The sequence below is a fragment of the Epinephelus moara genome, chromosome 3 (assembly GCF_006386435.1).
Source record: "Epinephelus moara isolate mb chromosome 3, YSFRI_EMoa_1.0, whole genome shotgun sequence".
NCBI classification, from domain to species: domain Eukaryota; kingdom Metazoa; phylum Chordata; class Actinopteri; order Perciformes; family Serranidae; genus Epinephelus; species Epinephelus moara.
The window spans coordinates 42,407,046-42,423,354 of record NC_065508.1 but is presented as its reverse complement, the minus strand read 5'-3'; the positions used below and the strand labels follow the sequence as shown (position 1 = coordinate 42,423,354).

Sequence of the window (16,309 nt, the reverse complement as noted above, 5' to 3'; positions counted from 1 at the left end):
TCACATTCACACCTACGGACAATTTAGAGTTATCAATTAACCTAATCCCCAATCTGCATGTCTTTGGACTGTGGGAGGAAGCTGGAGTGCCCGGAGAGAACCCACGCTGACACGGGGAGAACATACAAACTCCGCACAGAAGGGCTCCAACACCCGGGATTGAACCGGGAACCCTCTTGCTGTGAGGCGACAGTGCTAACCATCACACCACCGTGCCGCCCCGCCAGTTTAGTTCTTAAATCAGATAAAGTTATTATTGTAGGCGATTTTAACATTCATGTCGACGTTGATAATGACTACCTAGCTACCGCATTTATCTCATTATTAGACTCTATTGGCTTCAGTCAGGGTGTACATGAACCCACTCACTGTTTTAACCATACCCTCGATCTAGTTCTGACGTATGGAATTGAAATTGATAACCTAACTGTGTTTCCACAGAATCCTTCTCTATCAGATCATTATTTAATAACTTTTGATTTCTTTTTACTCGATTACACGCCACTCAGCAACAGTTACTATACTAGATGTTTATCAGATAGTGCTGTCGCAAAATTTAAGGAAATGATTCCTCCGTCGTTAAATTTAATACCATGTTCTTCAGTAACAGAGGTTTTTCCTGTACCGACTTTAAACTCTCCCGAATTGATCATCTTGTCGATAGTGCTGTAGGCTCGCTGCGAACAACATTCAACTCTGTAGCTCCTCCTAAAAAGAAGTTAACAAAGCAAAGAAAGATCAGTCCTTGGTACAACTCTCAAACCCGTAAGTTAAAACAAATATTGCAAAAATTTGAAAGGAATTGGTGATTAACCAAACTGGAAGAATCTCGTTTAGTCTGGGCAGACAGTCTCAAAACGTATAAGAGGGGCCTCCGCAATGCCAGAGCAAATTATTACTCAGCTTTAATAGAAGAAAATAAGAATAACCCCCGGTTTCTTCTCAGCACTGTAGCCAGGCTGACTGAGAGTCACAGCTCTATTGAGTCTTGCATTCCTTTAGCCCTTAGCAGTAATGATTTTATGAGCTTTTTTAATGACAGAATTCTAACTATTAGAGGCAAAATTCATGATCTCCTGTCCTCGGATAGTACCTATCTGCCCTCAAACACAGCTGTAAGACCTAATATATATTTAGTTTGCTTCTCCTTGAAGATTTCTCTTCAAGAACTGACCGCAGTGATTTCTTCATCTAAATCATCAACGTGTCTCTTAGACCCCATCCCAACTAGGCTACTTAAGGAAGTCTTACCTTTAGTTATTAACAGGTTATGTACCACAGTCTTTTAAGGTAGCTGTAATTAAACCTCTCCTAAAAAAGCCCACCCTGGATCCAGAGGCGTTAGCCAACTATAGACCAATATCTAATCTTCCCTTTCTTTCAAAGATCCTTGAGAAAGTAGTCGCAGACCAGCTGTGTGATTTTCTCCATGATAATAATTTATTTGAGGAATTTCAGTCAAAATTACAAATGATGCTCTCCTTGCTTCAGACAAAGCACTCGTCTCTGTACTTGTTTTATTAGATCTTAGTGCGGCGTTTGACACAATTGACCATCAAATTCTGCTACAGAGACAAGAACACTTAATTGGCCTAAAAGGTTCTGCACTAAGCTGGTTTAAATCTTATTTATCTGATCGTTTTCAGTTTGTTCATGTTCATGATGAATCATCCTTGCGTACTAAAGTTTGTTTTGGAGTTCCGCAAGGTTCTGTGCTCGGACCAATCCCATTTACTCTATATATGCTTCCTTTACGTAACATCATCAGAAATCACTCTGTAAATTTCCATTGTTACGCAGATGATACACAGTTGTATTTATCGATGAAGCCAGAAGAAAGTAATCAATTAACTAAACTTCATAATTGCCTTAAAGACATAAAAACCTGGATGAGCACCAATTTCCTTATATAAAATTCAGACAAAACTGAAGTTATTGCTCATGGCCCCAAACAACTCAGAGACTCTTTATCTGTCTTTGTCTTTTAATTCTCATTTAAAACAAACCTCACGGACTGCATTTTTTCATCTGCGTAATATTGCGAAAATTAGGCCTATCCTGACCCAAAAAGATGCAGAAAAATTGGTCCACGCTTTTGTTACCTCTAGGCTGGATTACTGTAACTCCCTATGATCAGGTAGCTCTAGTAAGTCTTTAAAAACTCTCCAGATAATTCAGAATGCAGCGGCATGTGTACTAACAGGAACTAAGAAACGAGATCATATTTCTCCTATTATAGCTTCTCTGCACTGACTCCCTGTAAAATTCAGAATTTAATTTAAAATCCTACTGTTAACTTATAAAGCTCTAAATGGTCAGGCTCCATCATATCTTAGAGAGCTCATAGTGCCATATTATCCCACCAGAATACTCCGCTCTGAGAATGCAGGGTTACTCGTGGTCCCTAAAGTCTCCAAAAGTAGATCAGGAGCCAGAGCCTTCAGCTATCAGGCTCCTCTCCTGTGGAATCATCTTCCTGTTGCGGTCCGGGAGGCAGACACCGTCTCCACATTTAAGACTAGACTTAAGACTTTCCTCTTTGATAAAGCTTATAGTTAGGGCTGGCTCAGGCTTGCCTTGTTCCAGGGCCTAGTTAGGCTGACTTAGGCCTAGTCTGCTGGGGGACCTCCTATAATACACCGGGCACCTTCTCTCCTTCTCTCTCTCATGTCCTGTTACTGCATCTTGCTAACTCGGCCGTACTGCATGTCACTAACTCAGCTTCTTCTTGGGAGCCTTTGTGCTACACTGTCTCGCAGGTTAACTCATATCACAGCGGTGCCTGGATAGTGTGACGTGTGTGGTTGTGCTGCTGCCGTGGTCCTGCCAGATGCCTCCTGCTGCTGCTATCATTAGTCATACTTCTACTGTTATTATACACATATTATTGTCACATATGTATACGATCAGATATTAATATGTACTTTCAACATATTGTACCACAATAGCCTGTAATATTAATTATATTATTACTTTCATTCATGTTGTTGTAAGCTACTGTCATTACCGTCTGTCCTGCATCTCTCTCTGTCTCTGTCTCTCTCTCTCTGTCTCTATTTCTGTCTCATTGTGTCATACGCATTATCATGTTGATCTGTTCTGTACGACATCTATTGCACATCTGTCCATCCTGGAAGAGGGATCCCTCCTCAGTTGCTCTTACTGAGGTTTCTACTATTTTTTTTCACTCCCCTTAAAGGTTTTTTTTGGGGGGGAGTTTTTCCTTATCTGCTGTGAGGGTCCTAAGGACAGAGTGATGTCGTATGCTGTAAAGCCCTGTGAGGCAAATTGTGATTTGTGATATTGGGCTTCATAAAAAAAATTGATTGATTGACTGATTGACAATGTGGAGTTGAATGATGAGGAACAGGTGGTGAAATGTAGAAAAGATGTGGCTGAAGGATTGGATAGAATAGATAAATCAGAACTTCCAGGAAAGTTGAAGTTGTGGTGTCTGCAATTTGGGCTATATCCTAGGTTAATGTGGCCATTGTCAATTTATGAAATTCCAATATTCGTTGTGAAGAGAACTGAAAGGTTGTTTCGCTCCTATATTAGGAAGTGGTTGGGCGCTCCTAGGTGCCTAATTAGTGTTGCATTGTATGGAAAAGGGATACTTCAGCTGCCAGTGTCTAGCTTAACAGAGGAATTTAAATGTACCAAGGTCAGGACAGAGCTCTTGTTATCTGGGAGTAAGGACATGGTAGTTAGGAGTGTGGTTCCAAATCCAACCAAGGGTAGGAAGTGGAACCCAAGATTGGCAGTTCAGGAGGCAGAGGCAGCTCTTAGGCATGCAGAGATTGTAGGTAATGTTCAGTTTGGCCGGGAGGCCTGGGGCTTGACTCAGGCAAACCGGTATGGAATAAAGCAGGTGTGGTTGTGGAACAGATAGGTAGACAAGAGGAGATATTAAGGGGTGCAAAGGTAGTGGCCCAGGCTAAACAGGGACAGTGGTTGAATTGGGAAAGTGTAGAGAAGAGGAAGCTTAGTTGGAGGGACCTGTGGATTATGGAGGAGAATCATATTAGATTCCTGGTAGGGGCTACATACGATGTGTTACCAACCCCCCAGAACGTGAAACTGTGGGTAAATAGGGACCCATCATGCCCATTGTGTACAGTTACCACAACCTTAAAGCATATTTTGTCAGGCTGTAAAGTTAGCTTGTCACAAGGCCGATATACATGGCGACATAACCAGGTGTTGAAAAGTTTAGCTGCATGCATTTAAGGGAAACGAAGACAGGTACATTCAGAAGATTTTAAGAATATGAGTTTAGCAATTCAGTTTGTCCGTGAGGGGGAGAAATACAGAAGGGATAAGTTAGTAAGGCGGCAAGGGTGTGACCGCCTAGAAGGTGCTTGTGATTGGGAAATGCAAGTAGTTTTAGGGGGAAAGCTTGTTGTTCCCCAGGAAATAGTTCGTACCAAGCACAGGCTTGACATAGTGTTGTGGTCAGTGAGTCAACGGATAGTTTATTTCATTGAGCTGACAGTTCCTTGGGAAGACTCAGTGGAAAAAGCCTATGAAAGAAAAAAGCTTAGGTATGCAGACTAGGAGCAGAAGCTGAGCAGTGAGGGTGGAAAACTAGGATTTGTCCAGTGAAAGTGGGGTGTAGGGGATTCATAGCAAGATCAGCTGTCTCGCTCCTGGGGGAACTCGTGCGGGGACAGTGAAGGAAATGTCAGATGAAGCAGCCAGAGTTAGTGTGTGGATTTGGATGAGGAGGAATAATGTCAGTTGGGGGCCAGCAGGGGAAACTACTAAGCAGGGTACATAACTCCTTGTGATCAGGTGGAGAGATCCACCAATCAGTCCTCTCAGGAGAAAATCCAGGAAGAGGAAGGTTATTTAAGTGTGGGAGTGGCCTATTTGAATCCCTTTTGTTTGAGACCATGCTGTAAGGTGAGTGTGTTTGCTGATCCTGTGAGTTTATCTTCTCTATCTCCTTTAACTTTAGCTTATATTGGAGTTATGCTATGTAACGTATAAAATAGAGTATGGTGAATGTGCTAGGATAGGTAGTATCGGCACTGTCACTACCTGAAGCTCGCATAAACGGAGCCTGTTTTTGTTGAAAGTGGCAGTGTTGTTTGGGCTGAGAAAGCCTGTGAGTTTATCTTCTCTATCTCCTTTAACTTTAGCTTATATTGGAGTTATGCTATGTAGCGAGTGAAATAGAGCATGGTGAAAGTGCCAGGAACGGTAGTATCGGCACTGTCTCTACCTGGAGCTCGCATGTACGGAGCCTTGGTTTGTTGAAGGTGGCAGTGCTGTTTGGGCTGAGAAAGCCATGTGTAAGTAAGTTAAAGGAGGTTGTTGGGTTGGTGTGGGGAGCAGTGAGACCTGGCATTAGGGGAGTGTCTCTGGGACGCCAGAGATCACTGTCTGGCCTCCTGGAGGTGTCGTTGGACCAACTAGACGAAACACTGGTGAAAGGAGGTTCCCACCTGATGACCCCAAAGACATGTTAAGTTATCACTGCTCACTGGTCTGTATAGTTAAGCCTTGCCATAATAGCTTATCATAGGGCTTAGGAGGTTATTCACTAGGGATGCACCGAATATTCGGTAACCGAATATATTCGGCCGAATATTGCAAAAAAACACACATTCGATATTCGGTGGAATAAGTGAAAAGCAAGGCCCAATAATAGCGCCGTGCTTTGATAATGCAATCAAACAGCGTGCGGTGATGGCAGTGTGGCGATATTTTATTCCGTCCGTCACTGCACTCGCATTTGCGACTAAAAATAGTTTTGTTCGAGCAAAATAAATCATTCAGCACGCTGTGCGAGTACAGAGTTCAACCAGCAGCAGAAACGAAAGGCGAATCCCGCTGGTTGTGGGTTGAACGGGGGTCACAGACACAGACAGGAATGTATTCCTGTCAAATACGGCGGCCATAGGCTTACTGGTGACGGAGAAGTCCGGCTCCAATAATGTCCTCTTCTTGGCGTCATGACTGCCCAGAAGTACCAGAACAGCCGAGCCGTGGCAGCACATAGGTATGTGGCGTGTCAGAGGAGAATGAGCCGTTCACATTTCTCTCTCTGTGGCAGGTAACGGTCCACAAACCTCACCGCGCTTTAGGGACTGTTCTTTACTTATGAAGGGACTGTTCTTTACTTGTCAGGGGAGGAGGGTGGCTGGTTGATTTTTATTTTATTTATTTATTTTATTTTGATCCCTGCTATGTTAATCACTTATTGATGCTGTTTTTGAAGTATGAATAAGTCAATAAGTAATTTATTCCATTGAAATATCATTGATGTATTATAGAGAAGTGATTTATCTTTTTATAAATGACAAAAGGCACATCTGCCTAATTTTCACTGTGGTATCATGATACTACTCAGAACTATGATATTTTCACTGGTATCCTACCGTGGGTCACAATTTTGGTACCGTGACAGCACTAATCTGGAGGGGGTTCATCTGTAAAAACTAATGAAAAACGAAACAACGGTATTCGGTATTCGGCACTCGGCCAAGCGTTTAATTTTATTCGGCTTTGGCCACAAATTTTCATTTCGGTGCATTCCTATTATTCACTGAGTGCTGATCCTTTCTCGAGAGCACAAACTTCTTGTGTTTATTTGAATGAAGTGGTCTGAGAGAACACTATACTTCTGCTCCTCGTCTTGGCTCTTTACAGGCTTAAGAGAATCTAACTCATGATGAGAGACTTTGGCCAATCCAAGGTCATTTCAGAAAGAGAGAGAGCATTCCTATTGGCTGTTCTACAGATGCACATCCCTTTGATGACGGTCTGATTTCTGGTGGCAAATCCTGCAGAGAAAGTTATTTTTCCAGCACTGGAATCAACTGTCAACCTCCGGTCTCCTCTCAGGCAGCTATGCTAAAATTTGGTAAATTTAGGCTCTTAAGTTTATTTTTCAGGTCTTGGTGGTGCTTTTTGTGGTTGGCTTTGGTCACTGAGTCACTCTTCAGGATGAGAAAATCAACTCACTTCTAGCTAGCTGCTAACTAGACATGTTGACGTTTTCAAATGTAAACATAAAGGACAGATGGAGAAGAATGAGCTCCAGCTGCCCTTGTATCCTGCTAGCCATTGTACAACCAGATATAAACTAGACAACCTCTATGCCACATCAGTTTCCAACTGAGAAAACTGTGATATCCTTTAATCCACCGAAACTTGTTTGAATCCTGGACAGCATCATTCAATCAGGTGATTCCTTTTCTATTTTCCCATCTGACCAAGAAGAGGACTCTGGTGAGAGAGGGAGAGGGGGCATGCGCTTTACGGTGAGTAAGGACTGGTGTGTGAGTGGGAATGTGAGGTACTGTCCCGTCCCTGTTGTGGATCTCTGCAGCCCATGTTTGGGAAAAACAACTATTCAGCCCTCCTGTTGTGGTCTGGTGTGTGGTGTGGTCAGATAAATCATTGCACAACCAGAAACCATGGACTACCATAACCATCAGGAAAAATGGACAATTATAAAGCAGCAGCCAACAATGTAAGAAGACACAAAAAGGCAGGGCTCCAGACTAACTTTTTTAAGTAGGAGCACTTTAGCCCCTGCCTGAAGATTGAGGAGCACAAGCAGAAAATTTAGGGGCACACCTTAAATCGTCCAGCAGACCCAATCATTCACATCTTTGGGTATTTTAACAGTATCATGAACTATACGTAGTCTACTGCATATTAACATTGTACTATTTTAATTTTTGAAATATTTAGCATCAAAGAGACTTGTGGTCAGTGAGATGTGAGGATACTTAAAATAACATCTGTACAGATGTCAAGCCCTGACTATATCTGACTGATCTTTAATGAAAGCTGTTGTCCTGACAATATTAACCTAATAGCCAGACACAATTTATTTAGCCTACTGTCGAAGTGGCTTGAAAAACGGACATCGATGAGAAATCCAGAAGGCCTTACACAAGGCCTCAGAGCCCCCATAAGAGAAAAAGGCCTGAAAATAGCCCTGTTGAATCACAAAACGAGCAAAAAAACAGAACCAGCAGAATAATCTAATGAAAAGGAAGAACCCCAACAAGCCCATTCTACCACTGACGGTCCAGAAAAAGAGGAGGAAAAGAACCGGAGCTGATTATTGACTACATGACGTGCATGTCACCCATAAGTGACCTTTCACCATTGCAGGCAAAGCCAGGACCCACAAGAGAACAGCAGTAAGAGGAGATGGAGGTTAGATCGAAAAAGAGATTTACAATGCTAAAAGTATAAATTGGTAAAATAAAGAAAAGATATAATGTGTGATTTGTAATGTTCATTCTGTAATAAACATTGAATCAGTATCTATGAGTAGAAATGTGCGTGATTTTATATCATGGTTATATTGTAATAATGAAATGAATGTGTTTAATCAAGTAAAGTTTGGTAAATATTAAAGGGCCAGTGTGTAAAATGGGTTGAAAACAGTGACATCAGTGGTCAAATTCTAGATTGCAGGACTCAATCACTCACCCCTCCCGTCGGGTAAATGACGGTGGCCTCGTAGGGACAAAAAGCCTTGCGCACAAGTTTTTCAGGAGTAGGTCTATCTAGCGATGAGGTGAATGTTTATTTAGAAATCTAAGCCATGTTACCATATTGTAATGAATCCCTCATGAGCAGGAGACCAGAGGAGCGTTCGGGAAAAAGGCCCGTTTATTTGAGCACTCCAAAAACTCCGGTAACACTCCAGGGGGTAAAAGACTCTGTCCCAAACTCTGACTCTTCTGGCGTAACACACACACTTCAAAACTATACACACATACTCGTTTACCACACAGAGTGGGGACCCCCTCCCCTCTCTGCTCAATCTCCAGCCCGCACACTGACTGACAGCGTAGCCTGTAAACAGAGCTCAGCTGTTTATTTAGCCTAGCGATATCTCTGGACTACAGTAGCTGCAATGGACGACTTTGAACGCGATTTTGAAGAGTTTCTTGTAGCGGACACAGACCCAGACCCATACCTGTTTGAGCCGGAGCATACAGATGAGGAATTCCATGTGTTTGATGCTGAACGGGCGAGACGAGAGGCTGAATGCACAGAATGGGATTCGGTGTTACTGCTACCATCGTTGGGGAGATATATCATCAGGAGGAAAAGCGCCGCAGAGAGTGCATCACAAGGAGTGAAGTTGCGTCTTCTTTTCCTCGCAGATAACGGTTCGGGTTCATTCTCTTCTGTTGCGTGGTAAGTGTGGTCCATTCGCAAACTTTATAACTAAAAAACTTTTCACTACTCTCTATCGACGAACTACTAACACTCTCTGCTGTTTCCTCCTCCTTCTTCCTTCCTTCCACTGTCTTCGTTGGTATATTTANTAAACTTTTAATGATTTTATACAGAAATGTTTAAAAGTGAACTTTATGATGAGTGCATGTAACATGAACTAATGATATTGTGTGTGTAATGGATAAATGGGGAAATGAAAGGATCGGTGGAAAGTACAAAGACTGCCGAGTAGGCACAGATGGCTGGAGAAAATGGGAAGTACCTGAATTAAAACAGATGGTTTGATTAACAGATTAGCAAAGCTCAGCAAAAACATCGGTTCATGACCAGGGCTGCTGGGGGGTATGAACTAATGTGCTGAACTTTTAGAAAAGGACACCAAGTTTCGGTCACGCATCACTTGTTTATCATAGCAAAGGTGATCACACCATCTGTGACTGTCCTCGTGCTAGCCTCGTGCTTTCCGATGATCTAATGTAGGATATCCATTTAGGGGCAGTAAAGGAGGAGATTTGGTGAAGGATGTCCATGTAGGGATGGAGAAAAAGGAATAAAAACTCAAGGTTTTAGAGAAGTGCAGACTCCTGATCGATTGCTGGGGGGGTACTCACTCTGAACGAGGACGGGAGCTGAACAAAGTTTTTCCATCTGAAAACGATTTCAACTGAACAAAACAACTTTGCAGTTATCATGGACTGAAACGAAAACAAAAGGAGGAGATGGGACAAACGACCTTGAGCTCATCCTGTTCGCGCTCAGTCCCCTGTGCGAATTGCTACTATAGATTTTTGAGATTTTGCATTTTTATTTCCAGCCTTATTCTCCAGAATCCAAGGGGGTCGTGAGTAAAAGAGCAATAGGGAAGGGAGAGGGAAAAAATGTTTTGATTGTTTTTGAAACAACTCTCTATTGATTGCATCTGATTGGTATTGCTGTTTTACTGCTGTAAGCTTCTGTATAATTAAAAATAAGTAACTCATCTGCTGTTAAAGTAGCAGTTTTCTGTACTTATTAAATTTGATTTAAGGGTTTCTTAAAAAATCCCCTAGCCTCTCCTCAGTGATGTAAAATTACAGCTTGTGTGCAGCTAAGTCAGGTCCATAGACGAAGGCTCTTGTCGGTTGGTCTAGACTCAAAAATTAACATTTACCTAGCAGCAAAAGTATACTTGCAGCTTTAATAATTTCCAGCAACTGTTAGATTTTAGAAAGGAGCTGTCGTTAACTTAAGTGTTTTCTCTAGTATTCTTAATGTTCAAGCCACTAAGGGTGCTAGTGAGAAGGCAGTGGGGAAGGCTTTAGGTACTGATTAGAAACTTGCACTGTAGATGAACAGGCAGGCTAATCTTGTCCACTTTAATGTGAAGGCTGTAGTATCGGTATCGGGTAACACTATGGGCTCTAGTTTCACAGACCGGGCGAGGCGGGGCGCAGCACACCTGTGCTTTCGCCAACTGGGTGTGGCCAGGTGGATTTTGCAAGTTTGGCACACCGTGCACGCTGGCGCAGCTACTCGTCTGTCCCACCTCCGTCCCTCCTACCTGCGCAAGTCGGAAAGAGGTAGGAGAGAAGGCGTGGAGTGGGTTTTACACACATCACACCAATCAAATGAGCCCCTCTCCTCACCCTTAAACGTGCCGTGCGAAGGTGTAATGAGAGTTTACTCAATTCGCCATGGCAGAAGAGAGCAGCAGTGTCAGACACAAAACGGATGTTTTGGTCCGGGAGGTCCAAGCTCGCAGTGTCCAAATATACGGAACTGCAAGCAGACCTCCACGGGCTGATGATGCAAAGATAGCCTGGGAGGAGGTCACCACAATCGTAAATCAATGTTGTGTTTCTCTCGTGCGCGCGTGCGCTCTCTCTTTCTCTCTCGCAGTCTCACTCTTGCTTTTCTTTTGGCTTTTCTAAGATGACAGATGCTGAATATATACTCCCTATCTGATGCTGTGGCTGTTTGGGGTTGGCTGAGAGGATGCGAACTCATTAGTTTGCAGCTGTGTTAATCAAATCAGATTGGGTTTCCATTACGCGTGCCAAACGTGCCAAACGGTGCCAATCCCCTTTGAGCTGACATCAGATGTGATGGGACAGTCGATATAGAGATACATTTATGTGCTGATTGCAGATAGTTGCATTGAATAGTGTTTTTTTGGGTATTTATTGCATTGTCAATGTGCCTGATATTCTGGAAACCTGCCTGTGAGGTTTTGGTGACGTGTGGACACTGTCCGCCGGTCAGCCAAACTTCGGCTTACACCGGCTGCGCTCCGCCTGCGCTGACAGTAGACGTGGTTTCAGCTGGCGAGCTCTTAGCACACCTTCGGCGAAGCCTTTTGGCACGAAACTGTCACTGCTCCAAGCTGGATCTGTCGACACCTCCCCCTGCTGCGCCGCCACACCCATCTCAGCGCACCTCGGTCTGCCAAACTACCAAACTGAGCGCGCCTCGGGTTGCGCTGCTTGAAACTAGCTCTCCGCGGGGTTCGCCACCGTGCACTGCGCCAGGAAACTAGAGCCCTATGTAGTTGAGGCAACAGGTCTACTCAGCTGCTCTGCAGCAGCAAACTGATATGATGCAGATTTACATGAGAATTTATGTAAAATGGAGGTTGAACCATGAACATAAATTGTAACATAAACCGAAAGCTTGTAAAGCATTTTAATAAATTAATCTTTCATAATGAAAATAGTTGGAGACTGAGAACAAACTGATGTATGAGTCCAATAAATTTTAATCAATCAACGACGAACATCATCATTGTATTGTGTTTCTGTGACTTCTGGTATGGACTGAGGGCTGCTGGAAACTGTTGGAAACTGCCCGGCTGAATCCCAATGTCTGGAGTTTACCGCACTTACAGACTTGCGGACCTTGCGCTTCCTGGGAAGTCTGGTGCTTAGGGCCATCTACAATTTAACCAGTTCACAAGGGGTCTAAAGTAGATTTTCTGCAGACTTCCAGACAGTCTGCTTGGGGTGCAGACTTCGGCACATTTCACTGATTTAATAACCCACAATTCATTGCAGTGGGGATGTGACATTGTGTTTTTTTCAATTGCTGAAAACAACCTATGGATATATGAAATAGTTATTGATAGTTAGGCCTATTAAAATGCTACTTGAATTGTGTAGGCCAGAAGTAATATTCAACCACATCATAATACAGAAATATGTATAGGCTTTTGAGGGAATGAATATGCATTTTAAAACTGCAGCCCAACAGGCTGCGCAGTGAAATGGGCTAAAAAAAAAAAAGGCAAAAAAACAACAAAAGAAGGTCTTCTAATGGAGGCAATACCCAATTTATTGAGTAATAGTCCTGTCCTTATTTACAAACATTTCCGTTTCCGTGTAGCCTATTATATAGAGGTGTATTAATACAATTTTGTTAAGTCACATAAAAGGCTATACATGGGATTTATATCTTATTATCTGCAGGAACAGATTAGTAGGCACTATTCATCAACTTATATGACACATAGTTGAACGTTTCCACGGCAACGAGTAAAACGGTCTTGAGGGCTGTCTACCAGCCAATTGCAGTCTCTGCCCTCGCAGACTTTCCGTGATGAGGGTAAATACATCACACTACGTACAATTGAAGTCTGCGAGGACTCAGTCTGCAGGTGGTCTGCAGAGGGTGGACATTTGGATTCAGCCTCTGACTTGACCACAGCTTGTTGTCACCGCCTCCTACAGCAGCCGCCTGCTCTCATGCACTTTCCAGGTGAGGCCCAGTTTATCTCAAACAAGCCTACTGATGAGTGTAGATGACGTGATCCTTGCAGTTATCTCATCACTCACTCCTGGACTTTCCTCCTCTCACACACATTGGCCTACACTGGCGGACTCACTCCCTCGTCTTACAACATGAAAAAAAAAAAAAAAACACCTGCAAATTTTCGGGTCTCACAAGAGCAAGTATTTTTAACAAATACTTGTGTGCGACAAAATGCGACCATTTGGTTGCAGTCTGGAGCCCTGAAAGAACTAAATCAAAGTGCACAAGTTAAGGGAGCTGATGGAATCACATTTCACTGAAGTTGTACCTTGTATATTTCCATGTGACAAATAAATGAATGACTTGAAATGATAACAAAAACCCCAGACTTATCAGAAAGAGAATTAAAAGAGAGTCTGACAACAAACCAAATAAAACATGTCAATATGTGTTCAGAGATGGAGAGTAAATGATGCTAACTGTTTAGCCTTCTGCTAACCAGAGCCAAAGGCCAAAAGCTCAAGTTCACGTTTCTAGCAAATGTTAGCGAGAGCCCCAGATCACAGAGTGTCATGTGTTTCACTCCCTGCTGTTTAAGACCACCTCGCCAGGAGAAGAGCAAGCAGCAGCTCTGTAGTCAGCGACTGAAGCTCTGGAGGGACCAGACAGCCCCAACTCCCTCCCGGATCAGCAAACTTTCTCTTGCTGCCATTACACAGGTTAGACCCTGTGTTCCTGGCCACCAGCACGTTGTGACACCCCACACTGGACTGGATTTGAGCCGCCGACCACAATTTCAGAACTGTTGCCTTGTGTCCTCCTGGTCAAGTAGTTCACAGCTCTCCAGGCTTGCAGCAATACTTTCATTTGTGGTCTGATAAACAGGGAGAGAGCAGGGCAAAGAGCTGCTCAAAGAAGGAGCTGTGTGCAACTCTACAATAAAATAAGATGACATGAATCAGTTAGTGTATGAAGCGTGTCCATGTCTGTGGTCATCTGGTGGGAGGGGCTCTGGACAGAGAGGGGAGTTACAGGAGGAGGTTGTATTTACAAACTCTAATGTTTTATTTCCCCAGATTTCTACCTACCCCTGCTTTAAGCTAAAAGGCCCAGTTTTCTTATGGCTTTTAGACAGCAGAGTATCCCAGTCAAGTAAATAACGATTACAAAGATTATGAAGACTTGACAATAACTTGTCAAAGAACACACTTTGTTGACTTTTTTAGTATTTGTGTTATCTTATGTATTTGTTTTTACTCCACACAACATTGTTGTGATTTCATTTTTACCATGTTTTTCATGATACTATTCTTGCTTTGTTCTTTCTAGTGATGCTTTCCTTTTTGTTCTCATAAGAATTAGACAGAGAAAGCAAATACAGTAATCCCACAGACATCATTAATATCGCAGAATATCCTACTGAAGTGGGTCCTGAGGTTCTTGCATGCATGTGGGTACAAGCTTTTCTTCCTGTTCTTGGCTAAAACCACCCTGCTGTCACACACAAACTCCCTGACCTCCTCTCTGAGGAAACCACTCATTTTTTGCAAGCCATTTTGGACTCAGGGACAGCAAGGGTTGATTTGCAAGAGATCCAAGTTCAGTAACTGTGTCAATGTTAGCAGTGTTTTCAATTAAAACAAGAGCTGAAGGTAAACAGCTGAGTGGCTGGAGTCTTGCCTGAGATCTAAGATAAATCATCAGCCTGTGCAGAGCTGAGCTTTGAGGTTAGCCGAGGACATGCTTGTGTCTCATGATAATGTGTTTACACTCGCTGGCCCCCCTGCTTCCTATTCCCACTCCAATGATTACATTATGAGCACAATGCTGGTGTAAGGTTACTGAGTGCAGCAGTGAGAGGGCTGCTAAAGACCAGTACGAGGCTCATCAGACCAAAAGACCCTCAGCCCTCCTCAATAATACCAGAGCACAGCCTGGAGCTTAGTGGGTTTGAAATTAAAAGGGGCTCACATCACAATGCTTAAAGGATTTTCATGTGGCAGTATTCAATGAAAAACTCTCAGTAGAATATTTTGTGGGCTGCAAGCAAGCCTAAGCAATATCTCAGCAAAAGCAATTTGATTATAGTAGCACAGCTCAGTATTGAGGGGGAAATGTCTGCTCGTGTTAGTTTTGCTGAGTCACTTTAGCAGAGGAGGTTTGAGACGGAGAAAAGAGAGGAGAAGGAGCAGAGGGAGCAAAGGTTGTTTTTTTTAATCAATGATGGAAAAGTCTGAGGACATCTGTCATTTTGACACATCATAACAATGAGGGTGATCTCCCCTAACTTGCAGTTAATGGCATGTGCATATTAATTAGCTATTGTCTAGTCTTGTCTTTGATCTCATGTACATGATTTTTGGTCTAGCTTGCTTTAGCCATCTCAATGGTAGGCTGCATAACTACATACTAGGGCTGGGCGACATGGCCTAAAAAAAAATTCTCAGATTTTTTCACAAAAAATCCGATTCACGATCTAAATCGATTTTTTCCCCTCCTAGTTAAAAAAAAATATTTGCGGCCTGGTAGCACATACCTGGGGTCCAAAACTTTCAGCATGTGAATAAACCCCAGCTTTTCCACGGTAGCCTATATATGGGCACCATATCTCTTACAATATACATGGCGACTGCATCTGTGATCGCTTTCCACCGGACCCCTTTCTTATCATACGGCAGTGTTTCCCCTACCATCATATTGGATTACAACAGAAGTCATTTAAGGTTACCTTTCCTATAGAACAGGTCTATACCTTGTCCTTTTATTAAATTCCTATAGAACAGGTCTATACCTTGTCCTTTTATTAAACAAAATAAATAGCCTTATGTTACAGGCTGAGCCTGATGTGTGTGGCTTGTGTGTGTGTGTGTGTGTGTGTGTGTGGTTGATGTAGGAGGTATGAGACGTTAGTGCGCCGGGTGTGGTGTGTGACGTCAGACGGATGCGCCCCAGAAAGAAAGTGAGGCATGTGCTACATTGTTTACATCCAGCAGCCACAGTGAAGAAACATCAGTGCGTCAGACACTGATGAGAAAGGCTGTGCATCATCCCTGCAGTGCTGAAAATAAAGTGCCGTTCTTTAACACAGACGAAGTCCCGTTGTTTATGTGTTGTTGCCACAACGAGCTAACCCAAGCTAAAGGAGCTAATGGTCTTCGGAGGTCCCTTTACTACGGTTCGGGGGTCTGCCAGCTTGGCAGTAGTAACACTTACTTATCTTATTTACACAACGGCATGTCATTTCTGTCCCTACACGGTGCGCGTCTAAAATCCTCCTCTGTTCTCTGTGTCGCGCACGGCGAAGTTTGGCCCTGATGCGCGCGCGCGCACGCACGCGCACACACACACACACACACACACACACACA

General features: G+C 43.2%; 1 protein-coding gene across 7 annotated transcripts in view; it reads right to left on the bottom strand.

Moving 5' to 3' along the window:
* The window catches only part of usp25 (ubiquitin specific peptidase 25), a 242,263-nt gene that overhangs the window by 34,739 nt on the left and 191,215 nt on the right, over positions 1–16,309 (bottom strand). Inside the window, exon 24 of one of the 7 annotated variants that reach the window (XM_050035507.1) lies at positions 12,535–13,875. The exons of the other annotated variants lie outside the window; for them this stretch is intronic. Coding sequence (XP_049891464.1) covers positions 13,852–13,875 — 24 coding nt within the window. The 3' untranslated portion in view covers positions 12,535–13,851. Of the gene's footprint in view, positions 1–12,534; positions 13,876–16,309 lie in introns of those variants that run through there. 7 annotated transcript variants of the gene reach the window in all.